We start from the raw sequence: 16,197 nt of genomic DNA on the forward strand, positions 1-16,197 counted from the left end.
GTTGTGCAGATTTATGTAGATAATGGTTACCATAGTGGTTGTAGCAGAACATCTGATCATAATTAGACGAACCCTGCAAATAATCATGTTCTGTGAATTTAGCAGACATCACAAGATCAGACACCATATCATTAATACTTTCAAAGTCCCAATCATCAGCAAATGTGCTTGGTTTTACAAAGTCACTCAATGAGATCTTGAATTGGTGTGGATACTTCAGGATTTCAACCGGACCATAGATTTCATAATCAGTTTTGTCCCATGCTACACCGCCTGGTATAGGATTGGCTGTGAAGTTCACTGAAGAAAGTTCTCTTTTCTCGATATGTGAAGATGTGTGTGGTTTAAGGACCAAGTTGATTTTCTGGCTTGCTGTGTCCATTTTAGCATATTTTCCTTCAATGAAATGTCCCAAGCATAGTACCATGATGAGCCAAAGAATGAGGATAAATGCACCTAAGGCCACCCAAAATTCAATCCATGGAGAAATCAGATAGGTTTCTTTCAGCTGTTGAAGAAGTTCCTTAGCTTTATCTTTAAAAGTTTTTGTTGATGGCTGTTTCTTAGGTTCACTCAGATCTTCAGATGAATCATCGAAGTTGATGAAGTAGCCGGATGCTGTTCTGTCAATTGTTCCAATTGCTTTTGGATTTTGCTTTGTTTCATTAGCAAAGTCTGTAGTTACATCATCATAGGTTGTTGTTTCTTGATGAAAAGCTTTGATTTGGGTTTTAAGAGGTTCAAGTTCCATTGCTTCGTTGCATAGTCCTTGTTGTTTCACTGTAGATTTTCCAAATGTGATCAGTCTTTCAGTTTGAACCTCTGTATTCGTAGCAAACATTGGTGTTCTGCTACTTCTTGGGAGTCCACTTGGCCTACTGTTTGTTATCGGCCACATGATTGTGGTTTAACCAGGTCGATGGATATGACTCGGTTCTCCTTTTTACCAGCAAGGGGCGGTAGTACTACTGATCTTGTCCCGTTGATAGACAAGACAGGAACTGCTTTTCTGTAAGAAGGCCCAAATTCCTTCTTTACCGCGATCTTCTCTCTGACTAGATCCCCGACTTTTGGAATCCAGACAGGCCTTGCTGGGACAGGTGGTTTCTCTTCAGTGGTTGTTGGCTGTTGTTTCAACTTTATGTTGCTCAGGTCTTTTCTTGTTTCATTTAAGTCCTGCAAAATAGCCAAACGATCTTTGATATCAAAGCTTTTGTCTTTAACCACTGAAGTCTGACTATCAAGATCTTGGATCATCATTCTAGTCCCGAACAATAGTTCGTACGGACTGAACCCTTTCAGAGAATTCCTTGGCAGGTTATTTAGACTACGTTGGACACTTATTAAATGTTTGACCCACCCAGCTCCCGAACCTAATACCTTTGCTGTTATAGATTGCTTTATGTCACGTTTTTTTCTTTCTACGATTCCGTTTCCCTCAGGATGAAATGGACAAGAATACCGCAATGCAATGCCCATGCCGGTCATGGCCTCCTTATAAGCTCGAGAGCTAAAAGCAGGACCTTGATCGGAATGCAGCATGCCAATTGCGTATGTGCCGATAAAGACTCGCAAATCTTTTATAACAGTTCTGGCGTCAGCCGATCGCTGGGGCCACATCCATATGAATCTCGTGCATGAATCCACTGCGACCATGATATATTTATAGTTGCCGTCCCTTTGTAAGGGACCGCAGTGGTCCAGGTAAACACAGGCTAATGGTTTATCTGAGATTAGAAGGTGCGTCTGTGCTGGTCGTTTCACTGTTGATACTTTCATTCTTTGACATATTTCACATTCTAGAACATAGTTCCTTGTTTGTCTTCTCATTTGTGGCCACCAGTATCTCTGTTTTAATAATGACACTGTGGCTGAAACGCCAGCATGTACAGAAGCGAGTCCTTCGTGTGCCGCTATAATGAGTCCTAACCTATGTTCCATGTTTGGAATTGCCCTATCCCCCACTCCAGGGATTCGAGCAAACAGAACATTATTTGCATCAGTTATGTATGAGTACTTTACTGGAAAGCCTTTCGGGAGTGTTTCTATCGCATCTTTTACTGTAGTGCTGACAGCCTGTAATATTTCGCTGTCTATTTTTGTTTTTGACCGGGTGATAGCAGCTACGGAAGCCGTTTGCACTGCTGCCTTCGCTGCTTTGTCAGCCAATGAATTCCCTGCAACGTGAACGCCATCATGCTGATGACTCCGTGTATGTATCACGTGAGTCTTTTGTAGTTCCTTTTGCAAAAGAACTACTTGTTCCCAAAGCATTTTGTTTGATTGTGCCACCTTTTGCATCTTTAAAACCATTCTGAACCCAGATCTGCAAGTATTCATTGTAAGATTGGACGCAGTAATACGAATCGCACACAATAAGTGTGGGGAATTCTCGATCGGCATTTTCAAGCGCCATCTTGAATGCCAGTAGTTCTGCTCTTTGAGCTGTACAGTCTCCCAGAGATTGCGTTTTAGTGACCACTGGTTTAAATTTTCCTTTGTGCCAGCGACCTTTAACAATCGCGCACGCAGCACTGTAGGCTTGCTTACCCCCCACTGCGGGTTGTGCTGATCCGTCTGTATATATTATGCAGCCGTAATGTTCTAGAGGCAGAATTTCGGTCGGCGGAGGACATTCAAATTCATATTGGAGAAATTCTTGTGTTTTTAAGTTGGGATCAAATTCGTATACCACGTCAGTTGCAGCAAGAGAGTTAGCCCACTGTATCCACCTCGGATGGAGTGCTTTAGCATTCGGAATGCTTGCCTTTGTTACCGCCTCTAGGGCTGGTATAGGTGTCACGATGATTATTCGTTTACCCTGTGCTAGGGCCCGCTCCTTTGCTACAGCAGTCTGTACCGCGGTCAGAATTTTTTCCGTTGGGCTAAATTTCATTTCAGCTTTTGTGTACAAATGTGATTTGTATGCTATTGGTACCTTCTCTCCCTCATTAGAGGTCAGGTATGTTCATCCGCATCTTCCTGGGATGACTCGAATCACAAGGTTGCGTGTGTTGTCACGTGTTTGTAATTTTGTTTTAACTAACATATCTGTTTGTAAAGATCTCAAAATTTCTGTGTGTTTTTGAGTCCAATTGATTCTTTTAAAATCTGGTTTTATTAGATCATAGAGAGGTTTAATTCTCTCTGCATAATTTATAATGTAAGTTCTTCCGAAATTTAGGAAGCCTAGAATTGATTGTAAGTTTTTCAGTGTTCTAGGTGCTTGGATTACAGCACATTTCTCTAGGAAATTGTCAGCCAGGCTTTTGCCTTCACTTGATAGTTCATATCCTAAAAACAGGACTGTTAGATGGGCAATTCTTGACTTTTTAAAGTTGAATTTGTAACCCTCTGCTGCGAACCCAAGTATTATGGTGTTCACTCTCTTCAAATGAATATCCAAGTCATCATCTGTTAGATAGATGTCGTCGACATAAGATAACGCCTCGTCATCATATGTTTGTAGTAATTCTGTTACTCTAGCTGAGAATAATCCTGGGCTGTTCTTGAACCCCTGGGGCAAACGACAAATTGTTTTGCGTGCCATTTATTGAGAACGCCGTCAAATATCTGCTCTCTGGTGCTATATTTTGACAAAAGAATCCATTAGAAATGTCTAATGTGGTTTTGTATTTTTTGCGCACTGTTATTCATTAGTGCAGCACTATGCGAGTTTTGTACCGCAAATGTTTTGCAACATGAGTTAAGGTGTCTGTAGTCCAAAACAAGACGATATGAATTGTCTGGCTTGGAGACAGGTAACAAAGGGTTGTTCATTTGTGAGGTGCAAGTTTTAATCACCCCCTGGTATTCAAGTTGATCTAGGATCTTTTACCTGTTTTTTAGCTTCTTGCTTAATCGGGTACTGCCTCTGTGTAGTAGGTTGTGATTTTAACTGGATTTTGTGAAGAGGAGAGTCCTCATCCCATCCCACATGATTTTTTATATAAGGCAGGGGCTTGAGCTACTGCCCACTTACTTGCAAGTGTATATTTTTTATGAATTGGAATATGGTTTGAGAAGGCAGGCATAATTATTTCTTCGCCATGTGGGCACTCCCTGACAAACTCTGGAGGCCAGTCTCGTTCAGCTAGAAGGATGTCATAGCCCTTGGAGAGATTATCCCAAAATAGACCCCTTATTTTTCTAGTCTTATCCCCCTCTATACGCAATGTTATTTCATATATTTTATGAGGTTTGCTAACTCTGGTATCTGCAGTTTCCACCTGAATGTATTCATTCGTGTCCACTGTCTCCAGATGATTCATAAGGACTTTGCGAGCTATGCTCACTTCTGCTGCGCTGTCTAGCATTGTCTGAGCCCATTCTCCTTTTTTCAGCTGTGTCCTCAGTATTCTCGGCATTGTTGATTACTTTAATACTGGCTACCTTCTTTTTTGGAAATTGTAATTTTTTATTCAGATGAGCAGGTTCTTTGTCTTTGGACTTGACGTGCTCTTCCCTGTGTTCTGATCGTCCTCTTCTTTCCGATTTCTGCGAGGAAGTCTGAAAAGATTGAGAGGGACGTGTATCAATATCTTTATCTATCAGGTTTTTTTATATTATCCCTATTTCTAAGGTTGTATTTTTTCACAGAGAGCTCCCTTTGGGGAGACTTGCATCCTTGATCAGGAGATCTTTCTCTCCGCCAAGGAGACCTTCCTCTGGACTGGAATCTTCTTTTTTCTTTAGGATTGGATTGTTTATTTCCATCCCAGCTCTTTTTTTTTTGAGTGTTTAAATTATTTTTAATAAATACCTTTTCAGGACTTTCAACTAGTTGGGGTTTCACTGGTATTCCACCCAAACTATCTCTTCCTAGTTCTTCATAGGATTTTTCTATGATTCTGGCAATTTCAGATGGTTGGTCTGCTATATTTGTCTCTTTTAACCTCTGGCGAATCGCCACATTTGCTGCTTCTCCCTTTATGTTGGCTAATAATATTGCCGAGACCTGCTTGAAATCTTTCAGTAGTTTCATACCGAGAGTTAAAGCGGGTTCTGGACCGTATTCATCTTGAATCTGTTTTAGCACATCTGGTATTACTGACATGGATGGTACACCATGTGTTTTTGTGAAAATGGAAGCAAAGACTGTTCCCCAAGTGTCACAATCCTCCACATGTGGTGCGATTCCCATTGGAAGACAGTCAGAATCCTATGTTTCTCAACAGGGGTGGTATCTGGAAACACCACCTCTATTTGAGTGATTTTTTGTGCTAGCCAGAAAGGAATTTGTTCCCGTTTTGCGGATACTTTAACTAGACAGGACTGTATGTTCTGAGGTGTAATTTTATTTGTGTTCCCCTGATGAGTGGTCAGCTGTGGAATTTTAATTGCTGGTTGGACTGTTGAAGTCCGCATTACATATTGGACTAATTGTCTATGTATTTTTATTAATTGTTTTAGCTGTGCTAAAAGATCTGGTGCAGGCATTTCTTCAATGTCTGGATGTGGTGTGTATCCGGCTAGGACCGGCCACGTTGCTCCTGGTCTACCTAGTGGACCGAGCCTGGTGATGTGATTATTATGTTTTAGGGCGCCATTAAACAAGAGCAGGTGCTCTTGGAATTTGAGTGGTATTTCCACCTCCTCGAAAGGAGTGTACTCATTAGGAGGTTCCTCTATTTTGGAATAGTGGAAGTCCTTTGTTACAGCGTTTGCTGCTGGAAAGTTTATCCATGAATAGAATACCTCTGTCTGCCGATATTCGTGTGCCTCAATTACGAATATGAATGTACCACCTCTTGGTGTCAGTCCATTTTCTATAAGTTTTAAGGTTATAGATTTTCTTATGTTGACCGGGATGAGTATTGTATTATATCCGGGTCATTTTGCAGCAGAGTATTTCAACAAGAAGGGTGCTGAACTGTTCCTGAAAGGAGGGGAAAGTTAGGTAAAGCTGGCGTGACCGAAGGTGTGAGTATTACACCCTTGGGCATCCATTTTGTTGGATGTATTTGCCTCACACACCCAGAAGGGTGTCATGCTTCATCATCGGCGGTTGCTCCTTGTCGGGGGGGCGGTGCAATCCCCGACGGGCTCACCTCAAAGAGGGGCACTTTGGCGGAGATCTTTTGTATCCAACTGCCCTGTGGTGAAGTGCGGGTGTGTGGGCGGGATAGCAGGTAAGCCTGGTGTGGTGATTAAAATGCAGCAGGGGGTGCCGGAAACCACTTTATTCTGGAGGTCCCCCTACTACAATTAAAACCGTGAAAGTAGCTCGCTTGGTGTCACCTCGTTAGGTAGAGTGACCCTAGACGAGCCTTGAAGAACAAATGGTCAACATGTTTCTCGCAATTGGGTAAATCACCTGCGATTCATCAGGACCTTATAGGAGTGAAAAGAATAATCATAAAAGAACTCAATAACATGCCAGTGTCATGTATTTGGTGTGGGTATATTTTACCTCTGTGGAAAGTCCTATGCCTAATGGTCAGGATCTAAGAGCCACATGAGTGGTCGGCGGGACAGTACATCGGGGTTAAGCCTTCAGGTGTAGCTTAATCAGCCCGTGACCGCGTGGAAGCACCTACCCATCTCCGCCGAGCTCGGATAGAAGCAGCAGAAGAAGAAAGGGAGCAGCAGAGTATTGTCAGCTGCTAGGAGTTCAGTTGCTATTCTAGCTGTCTCCCTTTCTTCTTCAGTTTCTGACATACTATTGTCAAGAAGATTTTTTTATTTATTTGCAGATCAGGTTTCTATGGAAACAAAGATTAGATGCACAATATTCTGGAACAGTGTATCCTTCAACGTTGAGTAAACCCAGAACCATACATAGGAGTCTCCTCCTGCGAGGTTTGGCGGATATGACCTTTCACCCACTCCAGACGTCTTTGGAGTATTATGGGAAAAAGGGGTCTGTGTGAAAAAGCACGACTGAGTTACTCTAATGTCTTGCGTTAGTTTTATCGCCTATCCAAACGGTTGGGCACCATGTAGTGTAGTTCCTATTATCCCAATAGGCTCTGTGCATTGGAATAATATCTTCAATAGTATAGACCTAGGGCAGAGGTTAACTAGGTCTTCTACCGACGATATTAGACTTAAAGTTTTGTGTTTGCCAGCTAGCTCAGAGTTCACTAGAAACTTTCTCGAATAGGCAAGGAGGATTTTAACCTCCCTGGATAGACAAGAAGGGATTTAGTTTCTGACAACCATAGAACATGACAACTTTGCTCTCCCCTAATCAAGAGTGTATCTCTAGAGTCGTGTGAAAACAAAAGACAACTTATTTTACTCAGTCAGTTCAGTGCATTCTTAGTTTCACCAGATTGTAGAGAAAAGGAAGAGACGGGCGTGTTCAATAAAGAATGGTGTTTATTGATCAGTCTCTTTTCTCATACAAGAGAAATGAATCGCTATTATTGCAATACTTATAGTTAAGTAAAGTGCATACAGTAAAGACAGAATTATAAAATAATACTGTAAAAGCATTGATATGGTTTCTGAGCCATATGATACTTTAAAACGGATAAAATAGATACATACATATATACATTTGACTAATCGTACTCAACTGGTGCTTCTAACCACGCCTACCCCAGTGTACCTGACCTAAGCCTAATACGTGGGCGGGAGTAGATAAGTAGCAGTTTAAGTTTAGTTTGTTTTGCCAAGGGACTGACTCGAGAATTCTCTGCAAGGGGTTATTCAGTTCTGTACCTGAGATCTAGAATGGTGGAGGGCTGGTATCTCTTATACCAGGTCTTGATATTCCAGCTGCCTGCGAGGGCTGCTTGGAAGCGCCGGAGCTGGATTTCTCAGCAGGAGAAAGGCAGCGTCTCGTTCTCAGCGCGTCAGGAAGGAGGGGCAGCGCCTGTGGGCTTCGCTCTCTGCTGGGCTCCTCGGCACGTCTCGCTGCTCCAATCTCGTCACCACCGCATATGTTTGCTTAAGGCAATGTCGGTAATATTTATACCTGAAAGGTGCCGAGATTGACGTAAGGATGGACATATATACGTCAATAAGGATGTCATATGAACTGGTTCGTTCGCACATTCTTTACTGAAGTTCTCGGTGAAATCAAAACAATGGCTATGGGAATTTCCCAGGTCGCTGTAGGTTTGATTTGTTTTGAGAACTCCGTATGCCTTATCAGGGGCTGGAGGAATATCGCTTGTCTAATTAGATGGCATGCGTTATGACCTAATCAGATAACGCGCTTCTGTGCCGTGGTGTGGCTTAATCAGATTACGGTTTTTGCACCGTTGGATGGCTGCTAGTTAATTATTAACCAAACCAGGGTCAGGAATAGGGGAATCGATACAGTACCTATAGGAATACATCACACTGGCAACACCTCAGTGAAGTGGTTACAGACTTCAACCGCAATCAGTCCACTTCAGCCGTTCATCCACCCAATGTCGATAAACTGAATAGTTGTATTCTATAATATGTGGTGGTTTAGAAGGACTCGAGCAGCTGTCCTGTTCTCTGAAGCAGGCAGCTGTTCTGTTCCATCCAGGGTGGTAAACTGGCTCTACTTATTCAAATGCTCCTCTTTCCCCTGCCCCCTCCCCAGCACATACACACCCCTACATCATCACTCTTATGAAGAGGCCAGATCCCACTGGAAGCCAATCTAGAGCAACTCCCGCTTGAATGAAAACCAATGCCACAAAATGTCTAAAATGTGATTTGGAGCTATTGGACTGTGGCACTGACACCTTTTAAATGAATGGTGAAGTCTTACTGGTTCAGGAAGGCGACACTTGGCTTCATTCACAGGTGGTCAAAGCACACTGGGTGGAGATCAAATGATTTAGAAAGACGTGCATGGGTGCTGACAAAGCTCATGAGGAGTCCTGGCCTTCAAAGGTTGTGTCCGGCGGACGCAGCAGATCTGTGCTCTTTGATGCTTGACCTCTGGAAGGTCCCTGCTCTTGTCTTGTGGTGGTTGTTCTGGAATCTGCTCCTCTGCCTCCATGTTACTCTGTACAAATGATGCTTCAGAATGCAAGGCAGACACTTGATCTGTCCACCTCTTGTCCCTGTCACAGGAGAGATGCGCAGCTTTGAGGCGTTGGACAGCGACCCGATGCTGGTGAAAACCATCAATGCGCAGTGCCCCGTTGGACGCCTTATCCAGCTGAAGGAAGGTGCCCAGGTGATGGAGGGGGCTGAGGTTCATGGGGCGTGTCCTAAGGGCTCAGGGCATTAATAAGGGATGGCATGGTGGGAGATGTGGAAAGAGCGTGCTGGGGTTATGATATGAACTATGAAGGATACGTTGGTTGACTTTCTGCACAATAATACTTGCTGGAACGCATAACATTTTCTGGTTACACTTGGACTACAAAATACTGACCAAACTACATATAGAAAATATTAAAAGGTCATCCAACTCGCTTCTAGAGACTCTCTGGAAGAATTATTAATTCTGTTGTACATGTGCATGGTTTACACATGCAGTTTAACCTCTGTGCACCACGTGGTTCTAACCAACATAAGCTGATTGGGGTTCTGCACAAAGCGGCGCCAGGTTTGCATTACCCAATATATGAATCAGTTTGCTGTTGGAAGCCTCTCCTCTAAACACTTTGGCTTTAGTGTTTGGAAAAGGGGCCTGACTGTGGTCGCTGTAGGCCACCATCCTTCTTTGAAATATAAGCCCTACCATGTCCCCAACCCCTTTCAATCACACTGCAGAAGTGGTGCTGTGGTTGGGTTTGGGCATGGGAGGATTCCACACCTGGCCGTGTGTTTTCTGGAATCCTTCTCAGAACAAAGTCCAAGAGCAGATTCTCTAGAGTCCCAGCACCGAGGACCTGGCCCAATAAACCAATATGAGACTGAGAACCTGATAGACTGCAACCCAACAAGCATTATTTGAGTCCGATGTGCATCATGTAAGGATCCGTCCTGTAGTAGGTCGCATCTAAACCCTCTCATCATGAATAGATGCACCCAAGAACACTAGGAAAGGAGGAATATTTATTAAAATCCTACCCTAGTGCACACAGTATGAATAGTAGTTATAAAAAGTAAACAAGCTAGTGCCAATGATATTTGTCAACGGGCAGATGAAGAGAAAATGTTGTAATATGATGGAGCTTCCAGGCTTCTCTACATTGATCACCCAGCCCCTCCCTTCCCTCGGTTAACTCAACTGATCTTGGCAGAAAAAGGACCCTACTCCAGTTTCATAGATGGCTGCACCCGCATTCCTTTTCTGTACAACAGAAGCAGTGCTCAGTGCTGCTGTCCTTGTCTCTGCAGTTCAGCACTTTTGTTGTCCTTGGCCAGTCGAAGCACTCTGTGCCTTTCTCTAGCCTTCAACAAAGAAAGGTGTTTAGAGCGACTGCAAGATCCCCATTGATCGAAGTTCCTCGGTTTCTAATAATGCTTTGTTACAGTTTATATACTCTCTGCGCAATGTTGTTCATTTTTAAAATAAGCACTTCTAGTCTTTCACATACTTAAATTTTGTCAAACCTTCTTTAATGTTAAAAACAATACTGGAAAATGAAGATCTCAAAATAATGAAACCTTCAGGGATAATAAATCAAAATATCAAGGCATGCTAAGAATAAAAAAATATATATGTAGATTTTATCACATTCTCTCCCCTCAACAGTCTCCAGCTTTCCCAAAAGGACTAACTCTGCTTTAAGGCACTAAGAGGAGAATTCCACATGTGTGGACTTTGGCATGTACAAAAAAGACCCTGACTCGGTGCCCAATAGTTTGAGTCCTACAGGCAGCAGTAAGGCATTCTGCTGCTAAACAAACCACTCTTACAGCCTCCTGGCCCAGACACAGGTGCTGGATGAACTAGACACCTACATATGGAATTGCATCCAATGACTGATGGCGATTTCACTGTGGTTGAGATGTGTCTGCCACTTGCGGTGATGGCTCTTTAAGTCCTTTCAAACAGACCAGACACTATACCCGATAGGGTAGCTCCCTTGCAACAGTACTTGATATGATCTAGATATCTAATACCACCTTGCTGCCTTCCCCTTGGTGTCATCAGTGGGGTGTTTGCTACCGTGTGACTGCGTGTCCTTCACTAAGACCAGATGGGCATGTCCTGAAGGGGTTTTCTCTCTCTCGCAGGTGATGCTCGCTAAGAACCTGGATGTGGGCCGGGGCCTTGTGAACGGTGCTCGAGGGGTAGTGGTTGGCTTTCAAGCTGAATCGAAAGGTATGTTATGGACTCTGCAGCTGAACTTGATGTTTTGAGTGGCTGGTTGTGATTGGCGGGCAATTCACCCAGGTCACCTTACCAGACAATGATTGTTTTCTTCTTTTTTTTTTATTTATTTATTTTTTTTATTTTGGAAGGCAACCAAATTCTATGTAGAGATGAGCCGGAGGGCTCTACAATTATAAATAAGAGGCTAGTTATAAAGAATACATCTCTTTCTACTTATATAACAGTTGGTGACGTCCAGTACCATCCAGACACCGCACATGGAGGTTCCACTACCCCTTTCCTCTCCATGTAGTCACTTGGACTACGACAAACTCTTTCTAACATATAAGGGCTTTTTCGTCCTTCACATTTGTGACCACCAAAGCGCTCCTCCAACTGGAGGGGTTTGCTCTCGATTAGCGCTCTTCCCTGCTCCATGCAGTGTGGTGCATAGTTTGCCCAGCTGTGCCACTTTGACGGCACACGCAGTGGTCGTCCGCTCCAGTACAAAACCTGGGGGAGTGGAAGTCTGCTGCATAATCTGAGCAGTTTACACCTGCTGCAACACATTCACTGACTCTCACCACCAATTTCCTTCCACATGCCCAACTTAGCTTGCCTCTGCTGGACACCTGAAGCTGTACAAAGTTCTTAGAGGAGGAACAAGATGGCACAACATGAATGAGGGAAACTCACCCGAATGTCCATTCCTTTATCACAGAGGCCTCAAACAACCCCCCACACTGCCCATACTTTTTCTTATGTTATCACCAACTACTGGGACAGGTGAGCAGCATGAGACTGGCCGGCTTCAGTCATTGGTGCCTTTCAATGAATAGTGTCCTACCTCGCAATAATCGTTGGATCCTGGATGGCAATCTTTCCTCCGGTCTCTTAGTCTGTTCATAGCAAGGGGTCGAAGGGAGACGTACCAAGGTATTTCAAGAGTAACCGAGCAGGTGATCCCATTTAAGAACAAAGTATACTTTGGCGGTTAATGTGTTGAGCCACACCAGGTCCACTTTGAGGAACCAGGAATTTAGGACGGTATCTTTGGGTGCTTCCCGCCCCCTAACCTCCATACCCCCTTTACCAAAATGCTTTTAGGTTAGACTACACCCATTGCTTAAAGTACCCTGTGTTCCTGTTTTAGCAGTGTTTGTATTAACCATTTCTGTTCTCATTGGAAGTCTTCAGGAACTCATGGGTGGACTATTATTTATTCTTTGCAGGTTTGCCCAAAGTCCGGTTTCTTTGTGGAGTTACCGAAGTCATCAAGATGGAGCGCTGGGTGTTCAAAGCCCATGGAGGGATTTTTCTAACGCGCCAGCAGCTCCCTCTGAAGCTGGCGTGGGCCATTTCCATCCACAAGAGTCAGGTACAGAGTATTGCCAGGGGCTCCATAGCAGAGCTCCTTGTATCTATGGGGTTTCCTCTGTCCATGCTTCCTTCCCCAAGGCTCCATGGATTTCACTTGATGGGTGGGCGCGTGTGCCAGAGCACTGAAGTGAGCTAGAGTGCATGTGCAGCCCGGACTACCCTGATCCAACCCACTTGTGGTTCCCAACTCCCTGCTTTCCTCTGCCCCTTAAAACCTGTTTGCTTTCTTCATTTTGATTAGGCTTCTTTTGCGGTTGTGTGTTTTCATGCTCTGCATGTTGTGGTTCCCTGCTCTGCTGTAAGGCCCCTGATTCCTACCTGTAGCATCTCCCCATCTCTCACCTCCTTCTGAAGAGATCTTGGAAGCAGCCTTGTGTCAGTGGCAGCCTAGGGGACTGTTTTGGGAGGGGGTGAGCCCTCTTCACTGAACATATAGTTTAAGATGCAGCCTGCCCCTTTGCTGGTCTGCTGTACCATATGGTAGTTGTTTACACTACAATTTTGCAAACATGGTATTGTCTCCTGTTGCTACGGGGTGGACTCGAGTGCCTCCATGTTGGGAACCGGAGTACTGAGGCCGCCTTTCACCATCTCAGTGTACTGTGGATTCCTACTCCCTTCCGCCACTGCTGGTACCTGCATATTGGGTACGCAAGGTGGCTTGAAGGGTTTTTTGTCCTATTTTCTCCAACGTGGCCTTACAAAAATACTTTAAAGCCACATGGAACATATGGTTTGTATTATGCAGGAGAGCCGTATGTATGTTTGCGCCAGCACCTAGATACCCCTAGGGGTGACAGTGTTACACTTTACAAATGCTGTTTGATTGTGGAAACCAAGGGGTTTTGCGTTCTTCCACCCCATTATTTCCTTTGCTCTTGCTTGAGTAGCCCTTTGCGCCCCTCCATCGTGTGAGCCTGCAGTGAATCTCCAAATTAGCCATTGTGGAGGTAGTCCTTCTTTTAGCAGTTCTTGCAAAACTTGAGCAGAAGAATGGATACGTATCGGAAGATTCCATCTTTGCTCTTTTTCTGAGAGGACCTACTTTAGTGGATTTATTTTGCTTTGGTGGACAAATACTGTGGTCACCCTTCTGCATCTTGAATGATCTGGAGTTTCCAGTGGTTCTGCAATGCCCTTACACTGGAACTATACGTTCCACAATGTGTTTTACACCCACTTGTCCCCACCACCTTGATGCAACTGAGTTCTTAGGGCAAGTGGGGTGTTTAAGGAGGAGTAGTTAGTGCTTCATACATCTCATCTCGGTTCCTGACTTGACCACATGCTGCATGAGGTGCTTGTCTTCAGCTTCCTTGCACTGCTTAAAAAATATAAACATCCTATTGGTGAATAACCCAAGGCTGTGCAATATCTTTTCAACTGGACATGGACAAAACAGCAAAAAAATTTGCCACTGAATGCGTTGAAAAAAGTAGGTAAACCTCCCTTCTCCATCGTTCTTTGTACAGTGTGCTCTTATGCCCCTTAGCCCCCATTTCACTAGTTGATCTTGAATGTTGTGTTCGTTCAACCCGGCCAAATATTTGTACCCACATTACCCAGTTAACCATAACCAGGGACATGATGGCTGCCTCTGCGCTCTTCTTTCTGGTTAATAACGCCTTTAGTGTTGAGCTACAAATACAGTCCAGCTCACGACCGTTGTGCCTTCTAAGGATAATGTGGTCTGCAAAAGAAACATGCATTTCTATCTAAAGTTGTTTTTCTAATGTAAAATAATGCAGCGGGGGGGGGTCCTACCCAAGCTGTACCGGGGTCTTAAGGTGAGTCGCCCCTCCACAGTCAGGAGGTGACTTTAGTTTTACTTGGAGAATAAAAAAACCTCCATTTTGCAGACATCAAGGCCATAGGGAGAGAAGTTCTGCCGCTGATGAGACTGCTGAGGTCCCTGTGGTGTGATGTGTAGGGTGGGAGGATGTCTTGTACCTAGTCTTTGCTCAAGTTCTCTTCCTCCAAGGCTAGGGCACTCTCACACCCTGGTGAACACTCTCTTGTCCTCCTAGGGAATGTCGCTGGACTGCGTGGAGATCTCCCTGGCTCGAGTGTTTGAGAGCGGCCAGGCCTACGTAGCGCTGTCCAGAGCTCGCAGCCTCGAAGGACTACGGGTGATGGATTTTGACCCAAAGGCTGTGCGTGCCAATCCCCACGTCTTGCAGTTCTATTCTAGACTTCGGAAGGAACGAGCTCTCACACAGGTAAGCTCTTCAGTGGTTTGAGGGGACAGTGGGAAGCTTTGTCTGTCTTTCGGGCACACCTTTGTGGACTCCCCTCCTCTGAGTGCTGTGGGATTTGCAATCAGATAATGCAGAGCTGTTGAAGTGCTTTGCAGGAAATCATTTCCTGTGGTACAAGAGTTCTTGAAGGGTACAAAACATAAATATTGAAGTATGGATCGATGCTTTTAGTCTGGGGTGTTGCATCTGTAAGCTTAGCAGGATCTGGGAGAGGAATGGAGACTATGAGAAGTGCATCTAACACCTGAACTCCAAGTGCGAGTTCCTAGACCACAATGGTAAGTTTCCACTAGGCAACATGGTTCTCCATTATAACCCAAGTTTTTGGCACAATTGTAATTGCATTTATATAGCGCTTTCTACCCCGACAAGGTATCTAAGCGCTTTTCGGCGAGTAGCATGCTACTCCGGAACTCAAAGGATTAATGGTGAATTAGTGTATGGATGAGATGTGAACATGAGTCTGTTGGTTGGATTGAAAAGGATAATGGAGGGATTCCTGCCGCACTGCAAGAGAGGTGACACTAACCAGTGTCACTAACCAGGGGCACCCTGCACCAGAGTAGTGATTGGACACTGGTCCTTGTGGGTGGGGGCTGCATTACTGCGGAATTTAGGCATCTAGATGCAAAAGGCTTGTTATGCTTGCAATTTCTGGGTTGTGGTGATACGCTCCCTGTCCTAGTTTCTACTTGTAACCTAGTTGAGGTAGTTCGCTAACACTAGACTGAGTCTCCACCCTGGACGACGTCTTACCCATGAGGGTGTTAAGTTGGCATACGGTGTGGACTGGCAGATTGGGGCTTCTTGCCATGAAGAAAGGTCAGGAACATGGTCCTTCGCAAGGGATGCACAAGGAAGCATCCTTGCCGTAGCGGTGTGGAGGCCTTGGCAGAGTGGCTGCATCGTTGGGTGGGTGGGTGACCTACAGATTAAGTGTATAGTGCACAACCATCTGAAGTGATTATCCTTCTGGTGTCAGAGTGGTCTGTAAAGTGTTGACTTTTTTTTTTCTCCAGACTTCTATTCAGCAATACATGGAAGGAGGAGACAAGGAAAACAACCGGCCCAACTGGTAGCTCATCATTCGCGATTCCTGACCACAGACGAGAACTGCCTCTATCCAGCACTGACCAACCCTTGTATATTACTGTACAGATTTTATTTATTTTCAATAAATGTGCACTTTTTTAACAAGTGTGTAAGCGTTTTCGATTTGGAGGCAGGAGCAGCCCCAGACCATACACTGCCATAAATGCTCCATATGGCTGAAGCCCTCTCTGCCGTCTGTTTGGACCACTGGTAAGACCCCACAGGGAAGGGATGGCCCTCAGTTTGGACCACTGGTAAGACCCCACAGGGAAGGGATGGCCCTCTGTTTGGACCACTGGTAAGACCCCACAGGGAAGGGAT

The 16,197-nt window shown here is 44.6% G+C and overlaps 1 protein-coding gene across 1 annotated transcript in view; it reads left to right on the forward strand.

Moving 5' to 3' along the window:
• Nucleotides 1-15,982, forward strand: part of LOC144804086 (ATP-dependent DNA helicase PIF1-like) — a 41,729-nt gene extending 25,747 nt beyond the window's left edge. Inside the window, exons 7-11 of the mRNA XM_078671896.1 lie at nt 9,006-9,112; nt 11,068-11,155; nt 12,379-12,524; nt 14,554-14,745; nt 15,804-15,982. Of these exons, the coding sequence (XP_078528022.1) occupies nt 9,006-9,112; nt 11,068-11,155; nt 12,379-12,524; nt 14,554-14,745; nt 15,804-15,863 (593 nt within the window). The 3' untranslated portion in view covers nt 15,864-15,982. The remainder of the gene's footprint in view (nt 1-9,005; nt 9,113-11,067; nt 11,156-12,378; nt 12,525-14,553; nt 14,746-15,803) is intronic.
• The last annotated feature ends 215 nt before the right edge of the window (nt 15,983-16,197 follow it).

Source organism: Lissotriton helveticus, chromosome 1_2 (genome assembly GCF_964261635.1).
Source record: "Lissotriton helveticus chromosome 1_2, aLisHel1.1, whole genome shotgun sequence".
Taxonomy (NCBI): Eukaryota; Metazoa; Chordata; class Amphibia; order Caudata; family Salamandridae; genus Lissotriton; species Lissotriton helveticus.